At 57.3% G+C, this 12,759-nt stretch overlaps 3 protein-coding genes across 3 annotated transcripts; 2 read left to right on the plus strand and 1 right to left on the minus strand.

Moving 5' to 3' along the window:
• LOC135317262 (feather keratin 1-like) lies at positions 1-306 on the plus strand. Its single transcript, XM_064473206.1, has one exon. The coding sequence runs from the start codon at positions 1-3 to the stop codon at positions 304-306; it is 306 nt and encodes a 101-aa protein (XP_064329276.1).
• A 4,134-nt stretch (positions 307-4,440) lies between these two features.
• On the minus strand, positions 4,441-5,152 carry LOC135317285 (feather keratin Cos1-1/Cos1-3/Cos2-1-like). Its single transcript, XM_064473257.1, has 2 exons — positions 5,080-5,152; positions 4,441-4,748 (listed from the first exon to the last, which is right to left on the minus strand). Exon 2 carries the CDS (start codon positions 4,744-4,746, stop codon positions 4,441-4,443), a length of 306 nt encoding a protein of 101 aa, XP_064329327.1. The 5' UTR covers positions 4,747-4,748; positions 5,080-5,152.
• Positions 5,153-8,475: 3,323 nt separating this feature from the next.
• Positions 8,476-8,781, plus strand: LOC135317385 (feather keratin 1-like). Its single transcript, XM_064473681.1, has one exon. The coding sequence runs from the start codon at positions 8,476-8,478 to the stop codon at positions 8,779-8,781; it is 306 nt and encodes a 101-aa protein (XP_064329751.1).
• Positions 8,782-12,759: the final 3,978 nt, after the last annotated feature.

Here is a 12,759-nt window from a genome sequence, read left to right on the forward strand (position 1 = left end):
ATGTCCTGCTACAACCCGTGCCTGCCCTGCTCGCCCTGCGGCCCGACCCCGCTGGCCAACAGCTGCAATGAGCCCTGTGTCAGGCAGTGCCAGGACTCCACCGTCGTCATCCAGCCCTCCCCCGTGGTGGTGACCCTGCCCGGCCCCATCCTCAGCTCCTTCCCACAGAGCACCGCCGTGGGATCCTCCACCTCCGCTGCCGTTGGCAGCATCCTCAGCTCTCAGGGAGTGCCCATCTCCTCCGGGGGCTTTGGCCTCTCCGGCTTTGGCAGCCGCTACTGTGGGAGAACGTGCCTCCCCTGCTAAAGCTGCTGGCGATGGCCCTGGGGAAGGTCCCCAGGGACCCACAAGATGGGACCGGACTGGCGACGGAGCACCCGCTTCTTGCTTTCAGAGGGGCTGAGCCATGCCAACACCCCTTGCAGAAGTACAGGGTCAGCATGGGCTCTCGGAAAGCATAGTGCATGCCTGCCTTTCCTCTCTTCCACTCTCTCCTTTCCCTCCCGGGTCCTTGATCTCCCGTGCTCCCCGTGGCTCTGAGCCCCACAAAGCCAGCCTAGGGAATTCCTGCTGGCTCTGCTCCCTCCGTGGGGCAGGCAGATGGACACCTGGCAGGATCTCTGCTGCAGCTGTGGGGCGCAGGCTGCCATCTGCCCCTGGTGCTCCCTGCACCAGGACCAGCACTCAGAACGACCTCAATTCCCTCTCCTGCCTCATTAAAGTTCTGCTGCATCCCCGCCTTTGTCTCTGTGTCATTCTTCCCCCTGCAGATGCTCTCCCAAGATGCCCAAGGGCAGATATGTTGCTCGGGGCTGGTTCTGGGAGGGGGTTGTTGGGGATGGTAATGCAGTGATTGCTAACACAGGCTTGCTTTGAGTATTGTTTGGCACAGGTAGGGTGACCCTCTGCTTTCTGAACTTCTCCGCCTATCTGGGGCGGGAAGAGTTACCTGACACACTTTAATGACCGTAGCTGCTTCAGGGACGATCTTAGGTCTCTCACCAAAGCATTCTCTTCTCCACGCTCAGCAAACCCCACACCCTCTGCCTCTCATCCCCAAGCAAGGGCTCCAACCCTCTCACTCTCCTGCCCACCCTCCGCTGAACCCATTCCGTTTGGTCACGTCCTTCTTATCTTGCAGCCCAAAACTTGAACTAATGTTCTAGATACTGTCGGGCTGGTGCTGAGCCGAGTGGGGTCATCACTCCTAACGATCTCCTGGCTACACGCCTACTCACGCAGTCCAGGATGTTGATGTCAGCCGCCCTTCATGTCTGGGAACAGTCCTGAGAGTTGAGTTTCACCTGTTTTAATGGGGTTACCAAAAAAGCACCTCTTCCTGGCCCTGCTCTTGGGCTGTTGCTTGTCAGAGGGCGAAGGAGATGTGAGGTGACATGGCTGGTTACTACCAAGACAGATGCTGATCGCGGCTCTACCCACAGTGCTATTGTTGGCCATGATGTCATACAGCATGCCACAGCTCTTTTGTCAATTCTGGTCAGCCGTTTGGGGGTCATTTCCTGCTTGAGCCTCCTCCCCCAGCACAGCAGCAGCCAGGGCACGAGCGATTGCTACCCCTTCCCACCTGACTCCTCCCCTCCCCACCTGGCCACTTCCCAGCAGCTTGTGGGGCTGCTGCCCTCCCAGGGCTTCCCGCAGCCCAGGCTCCTCAAGCGACATCAGCAGTGGCCACGCGTCCCTTCCTCAGCAAGTGCACTGAGGCCCAGAAGGCACGGCTGCGCAGAGGTCCAGCAAAGCAGGGCCTGATGGCCAGGGGCTCTGGAGGACTCATGGATGACTTCCTCTCCATGACAGTGACGGTGGCCCGAAGGGGCCCGCTGCCCTGGGTCCCACCCTCCCCGCCTTTTGCAAAGAGCTAAGGCTCCCCATCTGCCCTACGCACCTCCAGCGCAACGCTCTCCTCACCCTTGGTGCTGTGGTGTCCGTAGACGGGAGGACCACGCTGCGGCAGTTAGCAATCGTTCTTGTGGCGGGTTGACCTTGTCTGGCTGCCAGGTGACGGGGATACAGGTGTTACCTCATTAATCACATCCATAAAGATGTGATGACAGCCACCCTGCCATCGTACTCCCAACAAACACCTCTCCTGGGCAGGTCCGTTGCCCTTGCTTCGTTTCATGGCCAATCCACCTCTAAGAAGAATCAGCATTATTCTTTTGCCCTTCCCTAACCCTTCTTCTGCTTTCTTGCCCCCAGATAATGGGGTAACTGAGCTGCAGCTCAACTGACAGCCTTCTTGCACGGCCCCTTATTAGCAGCGGCCTTCCCCGCTGTGTGCGCACGCAGGTTTCCGGCTCAAAGGTGGGCTCAGCATCCCACTTCCCCTGGTCATGCAGGAAGATCCAGAGAGGGCCACGTGACCCGGTGCGGGGTCTTCCTTTCCCCCCTGACCACAGCAGGAGCAGACTGGCTCTGTGGGGCACCCCTCACAGCTGAGGTGCCGGCCTGTGGGGACAAGGAGGGAGCGAGATTTTCTTCAACATTTCAGAGGCAGCAAGCTGCTCTCTCCACAGTTGGTGTATCCAAACCGGGGCAGTGCAGTGTTGCCAAGCTGTTAGAATATGCCACTGGTGCATTGCGGACCACCTTCTTCACATGGCCCGTATACACGGGGCATTCTCCAGACCTTTGGAGACCTCCTTGTCATCCAGGTCACCGTAGACGATGACCAGCACCGCCTCTTTTCCAATTCCACTGTCAACCCCCCACTCCCTAGCGAGGCGCTCAGCCTGTTGGGCTTCCTTACCTTCCAGTTCCTGACTGTTGGCCCTGCTCTTCCAGCATCGGAGTTGCCAGGCAGTGATCCGCTTTCCTGGCTGCTGCCTGTAATCTTTCCACATCTCCCAAAGTTCCCTTGAGGTCAGGGACCGGGTACTTCCCGTCTCTTGAGTGATTTCTCTCACTTCTCCCTCCCACTTCTTTGCTGAAGGACCAGCTTACCCATCAGACTCTTTGTCCCCCTCACTCCCTTCCTAATGGACGATATGGTCCGGTTCACCTCCCTGCCCACTATTTCTTTTCCACTACTGGAGCAATTACTCGAGGTGGTGTTTGGGTCCCGATCTCAACCATGGATGTCTCAGACGTGCTTTGGGTCTCTGCCTCAACTACCGCGTTCTTAGATGTAGTTTGGATGCCCGGCTGAACCGTGACATTCTCAGAGAGGTTTGGGTCCCTCTCTTAAACCCTGTCCTCTGATAGTACTGAATCGTGGCTCGATAGGCACAGGTCAAGCTCCAACACAGTGCTAAAAGCAGCTGGTTTTCAGGCAGCTGCCGCCCACGGACCGGCCACCTCAGGGCATCTTTCACTGTCACCGCACCCAGAAATTGTCTCCTCGTACGCCAGCATGACACCACATTCCACAAACCCCACGTTAAGGCAACAGTGTTAGTTAGTAGTTTTAAACACCTCGCGTCAAGGAGAGGGAGGACCTCGGGAGCCTGTGTAACCAAACAACCCACATCAGTCCCGCATGGGAAGAGGGAGGTGTGTTCCCGCACCCTCTCCACAAGGCAGCTCTGCCCAGCACAGGAAGGGCATCCATGCCAGGGCAAAGCACATAGCCTTTGGTTCTAGGAACATGTGCCCAAGCTCAGGCAAGGAAAGAGATAAGCGGTGCACCAAGCGAACACCCTCCCTCCCCTGCGCAAACGCCTGCTAATTAGGAACTACTACAGCTAGAGCATGCTCAGATCAAAACTGCCAATGTCTTGAGACCCGTGTTGAACGCCAGAAAGGCTGCGGGGAGTTGGCCTCGTCTGGCCGCCAGCTGCCCACCAAGACACTCTATCCTTCCGTGTCCTCAGCGAGGCACGGGGCAGAAAATAAGGAGAAAACTTTGTGGCTTGGCATAAAGGCAGTGTAATGAATAAAGGCAAGTCCCACGTGCATAAGCAAAGAAAAGCACTGCTCAGCAGAAGGCAAAACATTTCTGTGTTCCCAGGACCCTTCTAGCTACACCTACAAAGCACAGCACTATGAAGGCTCTTATGGGGACAGTTAATTCCATCCCCGTCAGACGCAACACAATTGTGATAACAACCGTTGCACAACCATCCCAAAGACCACGCTGCCAGAATGAGCAGGGAGCAACATCTCTCTCCCTGGGCATAATGGGAGAGATTCTACAGAGGAAAGGATGACACAGAGGCATGGACTGGGATGCAGCAGAACTTTAATGAGGCAGAAGAGGGAACTGAGGTCGTTCTGAGTGCTGGTCCCAGCGCAGGGAGCACCAGGCTCAGATCGGAGTCTTCGCCCCACGGCTGTGGCCGAGACCCTGCCAGGTGTCCATCTGCCTGACGGGCTGCCGGTGTGGCTCAGCCCTTCTGAAAGCAACCAGCCGACCCTCCATCCGCACTCCAGTGCCATCTTGTGGGTCCCTGGGGGCCTTCCCCAGGGCCATCGCCAGCAGCTTTAGCAGGGGAGGCACGTTCTCCCACAGTAGCGGCTGCCCAAGCCGGAGAGGCCAAAGCCCCCGGAGGAGATGGGCACTCCCTGAGAGCTGAGGATGCTGCCAACGGCAGCGGAGGTGGAGGATCCCACGGCGGTGCTCTGTGGGAAGGAGCTGAGGATGGGGCCGGGCAGGGTCACCACCACGGGGGAGGGCTGGATGACGACAGTGGAGTTCTGGCACTGCCTGACACAGGGCTCATTGCAGCTGTTGGCCAGCGGGGTCGGGCCGCAGGGCGAGCAGGGCAGGCACGGGTTGTAGCAGGACATGTCTCGGGGCGGGAGGTGCACCTGTGAGAGTGGGCAGGGGGAAGCAGAGCATGAGGGGTGGGTGGGTGGGTGAGGAAACAGCCTGTCGCCCCAGGACGATGAGGAATACCATTTCCCTCAGCCCAAAAGAGCTCCAAGAAGAACGACTAAACCCACATAGCACCAGCCCAGCAGACACCTCAGCCCAGCCTCTCTCGAAGCCACACCATCCCTCTACGGTGGCATGGGGACTGAAGACACAGCAGGGGAAAAAGAGACAAGTGTGGGCTGAGAAATCCCACAGTAGGAAAAGGAGGAGGCAGCTGAGAAAGACAGGAAAGGGCTTCAGCTCACCTTGTTCCCAAGGAAATCGAGGCGAGAGGAGTGGGTGAGAGAGCGACGGGAAGGGCCTGCTTTTATACTGCTCCTGCACTGCCCCGGGCCCTCAGTCACTGCACGCGGGCAGTAATTTTCCAACAGACTCACCTCCAGAGAAAAATATCCTACCTGATGGCACAGGCTGTGTTTTGGTTTACGTCAAGCCTGCCATTTTATTTCCTCATTTCTGACATGACCATTAGGCCACGGAGGCTCTTTTGAAGGAAGGGGATGAGAGGCCCAAGGATTTCTTGCACAGAATCATGTCAACACAGGCAAAAGGTGTGTCCCCAAGAGCTGGAGAGGTCTGTGGAGAGGGAGGACATGGGTCTGGGGAAATCTGGTGAGATGTTTTCCACAGCCTGTGCAGGAAGACGGGCATATCTTCCCACCAATGCTGTCTTCTCCCTGGTGCCCGAAGGCTTCTGAGAATGGGGACACGCCGCCTCCTTCCTCCTCCTTGACTGCCCCCATGCTCGCTCCCGCAATCACTGACCGTTGCCTCTGTGGGCAGGTGGGCTGTGCTGTGGTTACAAATGTCTTCTCCCAAGGAAAGCTTCCCATTCCTGCAAACTTTGGCCAGGGTCTATGGTAAAGTCATCCCCTCTTGTGGCAGTCTCTGGGGGTCTCCTAACAATGACATCTGCAGGCTTGTGGAATGAGAACGTTGCCCTCCCAAAGCCCCAAAATAAGTTGGGCCCCTCCCTCCTCCCTACAAGGCGGGGGTGTTGTGGCTCTGGACAGAACCTTGTTCCTCCCACTCTCCTCACACCACCATGCAGTTTGGCTGCATGCTTAGGACCCTGACCAGCGGGACACACAATGGCCTGCCCTGGAGCTGTGTACTCGGGTGCAGCCAGTGCTCAAAGACGATTTTCCTGGGGCGGGGATGGAGCGGCCCTGTCCTCAGGGGAATTCAGCCCTGCGTGGGACACAAGCCTGCAGACAGCACGCACTCCTGGCTTGGCCTCACACATAAGGGCTGGCACACGGCCAATCCAACGTTAGAGTGTGACTCACCATGGGTAGGGAGAGTCTATCCCGGGAAGCTTGGCTTCTGAAGGCATTCCCTTGCCCTCCTGAGACACATCCCAGCTGCCTCCATGCCGGCAGGGCAGGGAAGTGCATCACCTCCTCAGTGCAGCCTCAGAGCTGCTTCTGTACCCAGGGCCCTGCTGAGCACGTCCCCTCGTCCCCTCAGCATCCCCAGGCACGTGGCACTGCAGGGTCCTGACAGACACCGCTCGCTGGGGAGGTGGGGGAAGTTTCCTTGCTTCCCCAACAGCGCTGGGTTATACTCCAAACTGAGGAGGCCTTTGGGGCATGGGAAAGGAGGCATGGTGAGGCACTACTGCCAGGAAAAGATGTAACGCTTGAGACCCAAGCAAGAGTCCCAACCTGTGGGGAGATATCTTCTGTGACCTTTTCTTTTCCTCCACGGAGCATTCAGGAGTGCCCCCTCCCACAGCCGGGTGTCTTGGGCCAGGAAGACGAGGCCTGTATGTCCATTGCCTTCCACCCTTCAAGCGCCTCTCCAAGGGTGACCCTGCCCCACGGCTCACGTCTACCCAGAGGAGGTTTCAGGTCTCTAAGAGCGTAGCCTGGTCCATTCCCCAGGCCATACTGATGTAAGAGGTTCTTCCTTTCCAGATGCAGCACTTGCCACGTGTCCTTCTTAACACCGTGAGGTTCCTTTGGCCCAGCGCTCCCGCTGGTCTAGGTCTTCCTTTACAGCAGCCCTGCCCTGTAGCACATCAGCTGGCTTGTACAGCTCAACTTTACTCAGGCTGGGAGGGATACCCCTCCTTCCTTCAACTCTTTCAAAGGGCAGAGCAGCCTGGGAGAACTTACAGGTGACCGCTGGGAGAGAGAAGGCCCTGACTCCCCACAGGCAGCCTGCTCTCTGTCCACTGTCAGGAAACGAGGCGCCCCAGTCAGCAGAGGGCCCACATTTTTCTCCCATCACTCTTTGGCTACCCCTGTAGGGGTTGGATGTTGCTCTTGATGCTTGTTGCCTGTTGCTCTTGAGGCCCCTTGCAAGACTCAAGGCAGGCTGAGCTTTGGCTTTCCTAACAGCATCCCAACATGCCCAGGGATTATTCCCACATTCCTTCTCTGCAGCTCATTCCTCCTTCCAACTCCAGGATGCTGCCTTTTGACGTTGGTGCTCCGCCGTGGCTACGCCGCTCAGCCAAAGCCAGGCTGCTGAGATTTCTGATTGTTTTCCTCAGTATTGGCTGGACCCTTCTTGCTCTTGGACCATGAGGTGCCTACCCGCTGCCTGACTAGGCCAGAGTTGGCCTGCCTGAAGTCCAGGGGCTGTACCCTGCTACTCACTTCCCTCCCTGTCAACAGCTCTTCAAACCTAGTGTTCCTGTGCTGTGGTAGCCAAGGCTGCCCTTGATTCCAATGTTCCCAACCACTTCTTCCTTCTTCGCAGCAGCCGTGCGTCACCTGCCTTTTGCCCATGACAGAATCGCAGGAGCCTTGAGGTTGGAAAGGTCTTTGTGGTGCTCACAGCCCAGGGGAGTGCAGGAGAACAAGGACCCAGGAGGGAAAGGAGGTGTGGAAAGGAGGGGAAGGAGGTGTGGCAAGCCCACACCAGGTGGGCTTCAGCTTTCCTAACCCAAGCGCTGGGTATCTGGAGGTATCTGCTGCCTGTGCAGACATGACCTTATTCGGGATATCCTTGGGCCTTTCATCCCCGCACATGAAAGGAGACTGCATGGCAAATCAAGCATGATGGAAACGAGGAAATGAAGCGGCAGCGTTGAGGGAAACCAAAACACAGCCTGTGCCATCAGGTAGGGAGGATAGTTTGCTCTGGAGGTGAGTCTGTTGGAAAATTACTGCCCGCGTGCAGTGACTGAGGGCCTGGGGCAGTGCAGGAGCACTATAAAAGCGGGCCCTTCTCCTCACTCTCTCAACCACTCCTCTCGCCTCCATCTCCTTGAGAACAAGGTAACTCTGAAGCCCTTTCTCCTCTGCCTGCTCGTCCTCCTTTGCCTCATCCTCCTCTAGGATTTCTCAGCACAAAATTGTCTTTTTCTGCTTTTGTTGGGTCTTGGAACTGCTTGTCATGGGAGATGGAGGGGACGGAAGGTGTGTCGTGGGCAGAAGCTGGGCTTGGCTGAGGTGTCTGCTGAGCTATGGGCCAGGAAGGGACCTCCCTGGGTCTGGGTGCTCTTTTCAGGGCTCTTTTGGGCAGAGGGGAAGGAGAACCACTAGGTCTGCCTACAGTGCCTCCACCTCTTGGCTCCAGCTCGTGGCTCTTTCCCTCGTGCTGGGGTGACAGGCTGCACCTCACCCACCCACCCCTCATGCTCTGCTTCCCCCTGCCCACTCTCACAGGTGCACCTCCCGCCCCGAGACATGTCCTGCTACAACCCGTGCCTGCCCTGCTCGCCCTGCGGCCCGACCCCGCTGGCCAACAGCTGCAATGAGCCCTGTGTCAGGCAGTGCCAGGACTCCACCGTCGTCATCCAGCCCTCCCCCGTGGTGGTGACCCTGCCCGGCCCCATCCTCAGCTCCTTCCCACAGAGCACCGCCGTGGGATCCTCCACCTCCGCTGCCGTTGGCAGCATCCTCAGCTCTCAGGGAGTGCCCATCTCCTCCGGGGGCTTTGGCCTCTCCGGCTTGGGCAGCCGCTACTGTGGGAGAACGTGCCTCCCCTGCTAAAGCTGCTGGCGATGGCCCTGGGGAAGGCCCCCAGGGACCCACAAGATGGGACCGGACTGGCGACGGAGCACCCGCTTCTTGCTTTCAGAGGGGCTGAGCCATGCCAACACCCCTTGCAGAAGTACAGGGTCAGCATGGGCTCTCGGAAAGCTTAGTGCATGCCTGCCTTTCCCCTCTTCCACTCTCTCCTTTCCCTCCCGGGTCCTTGATCTCCCGTGCTCCCCGTGGCTCTGAGCCCCACAAAGCCAGCCTAGGGAATTCCTGCTGGCTCTGCTCCCTCCGTGGGGCAGGCAGATGAACTCCTGGCAGGATCTCTGCTGCAGCTGTGGGGCGCAGGCTGCCATCTGCCCCTGGTGCTCCCTGCACCAGGACCAGCACTCAGAACGACCTCAGTTCCCTCTCCTGCCTCATTAAAGTTCTGCTGCATCCCCGCCTTTGTCTCTGTGTCATTCTTCCCCCTGCAGATGCTCTCCCAAGATGCCCAAGGGCAGATATGTTGCTCGGGGCTGGTTCTGGGAGGGGGTTGTTGGGGATGGTAATGCAGTGATTGTTAACACAGGCTTGCTTTGAGTATTGTTTGGCACACGTAGGGTGACCCTCTGCTTTCTGAACTTCTCCGCCTATCTGGGGCGGGAAGAGTTACCTGACACACTTTAATGACCGTAGCTGCTTCAGAGACGATCTTAGGTCTCTCACCAAAGCATTCTCTTCTCCACGCTCAGCAAACCCCACACCCTCTGCCTCTCATCCCCAAGCAAGGGCTCCAACCCTCTCACTCTCCTGCCCACCCTCCGCTGAACCCATTCCGTTTGGTCACGTCCTTCTTATCTTGCAGCCCAAAACTTGAACTAATGTTCTAGATACTGTCGGGCTGGTGCTGAGCCGAGTGGGGTCATCACTCCTAACGATCTCCTGGCTACACGCCTACTCACGCAGTCCAGGATGTTGATGTCAGCCGCCCTTCATGTCTGGGAACAGTCCTGAGAGTTGAGTTTCACCTGTTTTAATGGGGTTACCAAAAAAGCACCTCTTCCTGGCCCTGCTCTTGGGCTGTTGCTTGTCAGAGGGCGAAGGAGATGTGAGGTGACATGGCTGGTTACTACCAAGAGAGATGCTGATCGCGGCTCTACCCACAGTGCTATTGTTGGCCATGATGTCATACAGCATGCCACAGCTCTTTTGTCAATTCTGGTCAGCCGTTTGGGGGTCATTTCCTGCTTGAGCCTCCTCCCCCAGCACAGCAGCAGCCAGGGCACGAGCGATTGCTACCCCTTCCCACCTGACTCCTCCCCTCCCCACCTGGCCACTTCCCAGCAGCTTGTGGGGCTGCTGCCCTCCCAGGGCTTCCCGCAGCCCAGGCTCCTCAAGCGACATCAGCAGTGGCCACGCGTCCCTTCCTCAGCAAGTGCACTGAGGCCCAGAAGGCACGGCTGCGCAGAGGTCCAGCAAAGCAGGGCCTGATGGCCAGGGGCTCTGGAGGACTCATGGATGACTTCCTCTCCATGACAGTGACGGTGGCCCGAAGGGGCCCGCTGCCCTGGGTCCCACCCTCCCCGCCTTTTGCAAAGAGCAAAGGCTCCCCATCTGCCCTACGCACCTCCAGCGCAACGCTCTCCTCACCCTTGGTGCTGCGGTGTCCGTAGACGGGAGGACCACGCTGCGGCAGTTAGCAATCGTTCTTGTGGCGGGTTGACCTTGTCTGGCTGCCAGGTGACGGGGATACAGGTGTTACCTCATTAATCACATCCATAAAGATGTGATGACAGCCACCCTGCCATCGTACTCCCAACAAACACCTCTCCTGGGCAGGTCCGTTGCCCTTGCTTCGTTTCATGGCCAATCCACCTCTAAGAAGAATCAGCATTATTCTTTTGCCCTTCCCTAACCCTTCTTCTGCTTTCTTGCCCCCAGATAATGGGGTAACTGAGCTGCAGCTCAACTGACAGCCTTCTTGCACGGCCCCTTATTAGCAGCGGCCTTCCCCGCTGTGTGCGCACGCAGGTTTCCGGCTCAAAGGTGGGCTCAGCATCCCACTTCCCCTGGTCATGCAGGAAGATCCAGAGAGGGCCACGTGACCCGGTGCGGGGTCTTCCTTTCCCCCCTGACCACAGCAGGAGCAGACTGGCTCTGTGGGGCACCCCTCACAGCTGAGGTGCCGGCCTGTGGGGACAAGGAGGGAGAGAGATTTTCTTCAACATTTCAGAGGCAGCAAGCTGCTCTCTCCACAGTTGGTGTATCCAAACCGGGGCAGTGCAGTGTTGCCAAGCTGTTAGAATATGCCACTGGTGCATTGCGGACCACCTTTTTCACATGGCCCGTATACACGGGGCATTCTCCAGACCTTTGGAGACCTCCTTGTCATCCAGGTCACCGTAGACGATGACCAGCACCGCCTCTTTTCCAATTCCACTGTCAACCCCCCACTCCCTAGCGAGGCGCTCAGCCTGTTGGGCTTCCTTACCTTCCAGTTCCTGACTGTTGGCCCTGCTCTTCCAGCATCGGAGTTGCCAGGCAGTGATCCGCTTTCCTGGCTGCTGCCTGTAATCTTTCCACATCTCCCAAAGTTCCCTTGAGGTCAGGGACCGGGTACTTCCCGTCTCTTGAGTGATTTCTCTCACTTCTCCCTCCCACTTCTTTGCTGAAGGACCAGCTTACCCATCAGACTCTTTGTCCCCCTCACTCCCTTCCTAATGGACGATATGGTCCGGTTCACCTCCCTGCCCACTATTTCTTTTCCACTACTGGAGCAATTACTCGAGGTGGTGTTTGGGTCCCGATCTCAACCATGGATGTCTCAGATGTGCTTTGGGTCTCTGCCTCAACTACCGCGTTCTTAGATGTAGTTTGGATGCCCGGCTGAACCGTGACATTCTCAGAGAGGTTTGGGTCCCTCTCTTAAACCCTGTCCTCTGATAGTACTGAATCGTGGCTCGATAGGCACAGGTCAAGCTCCAACACAGTGCTAAAAGCAGCTGGTTTTCAGGCAGCTGCCGCCCACGGACCGGCCACCTCAGGGCATCTTTCACTGTCACCGCACCCAGAAATTGTCTCCTCGTACGCCAGCATGACACCACATTCCACAAACCCCACGTTAAGGCAACAGTGTTAGTTAGTAGTTTTAAACACCTCGCGTCAAGGAGAGGGAGGACCTCGGGAGCCTGTGTAACCAAACAACCCACATCAGTCCCGCATGGGAAGAGGGAGGTGTGTTCCCGCACCCTCTCCACAAGGCAGCTCTGCCCAGCACAGGAAGGGCATCCATGCCAGGGCAAAGCACATAGCCTTTGGTTCTAGGAACATGTGCCCAAGCTCAGGCAAGGAAAGAGATAAGCGGTGCACCAAGCGAACACCCTCCCTCCCCTGCGCAAACGCCTGCTAATTAGGAACTACTACAGCTAGAGCATGCTCAGATCAAAACTGCCAATGTCTTGAGACCCGTGTTGAACGCCAGAAAGGCTGCGGGGAGTTGGCCTCGTCTGGCTGCCAGCTGCCCACCAAGACACTCTATCCTTCCGTGTCCTCAGCGAGACACGGGGCAGAAAATAAGGAGAAAACTTTGTGGCTTGGCATAAAGGCAGTGTAATGAATAAAGGCGAGTCCCACGTGCATAAGCAAAGAAAAGCACTGCTCAGCAGAAGGCAAAACATTTCTGTGTTCCCAGGACCCTTCTAGCTACACCTACAAAGCACAGCACTATGAAGGCTCTTATGGGGAAAGTTAATTCCATCCCCGTCAGACGCAACACAATTGTGATAACAACCGTTGCACAAGCATCCCAAAGACCACCCTGCCAGAATGAGCAGGGAGCAACATCTCTCTCCCTGGGCATCATGGGAGAGATTCTACAGAGGAAAGGATGACACAGAGGCATGGACTGGGATGCAGCAGAACTTTAATGAGGCAGAAGAGGGAACTGAGGTCGTTCTGAGTGCTGGTCCCAGCGCAGGGAGCACCAGGCTCAGATCGGAGTCTTCGCCC

Source organism: Phalacrocorax carbo, chromosome 25 (genome assembly GCF_963921805.1).
Source record: "Phalacrocorax carbo chromosome 25, bPhaCar2.1, whole genome shotgun sequence".
In the NCBI taxonomy this organism is placed as follows: domain Eukaryota; kingdom Metazoa; phylum Chordata; class Aves; order Suliformes; family Phalacrocoracidae; genus Phalacrocorax; species Phalacrocorax carbo.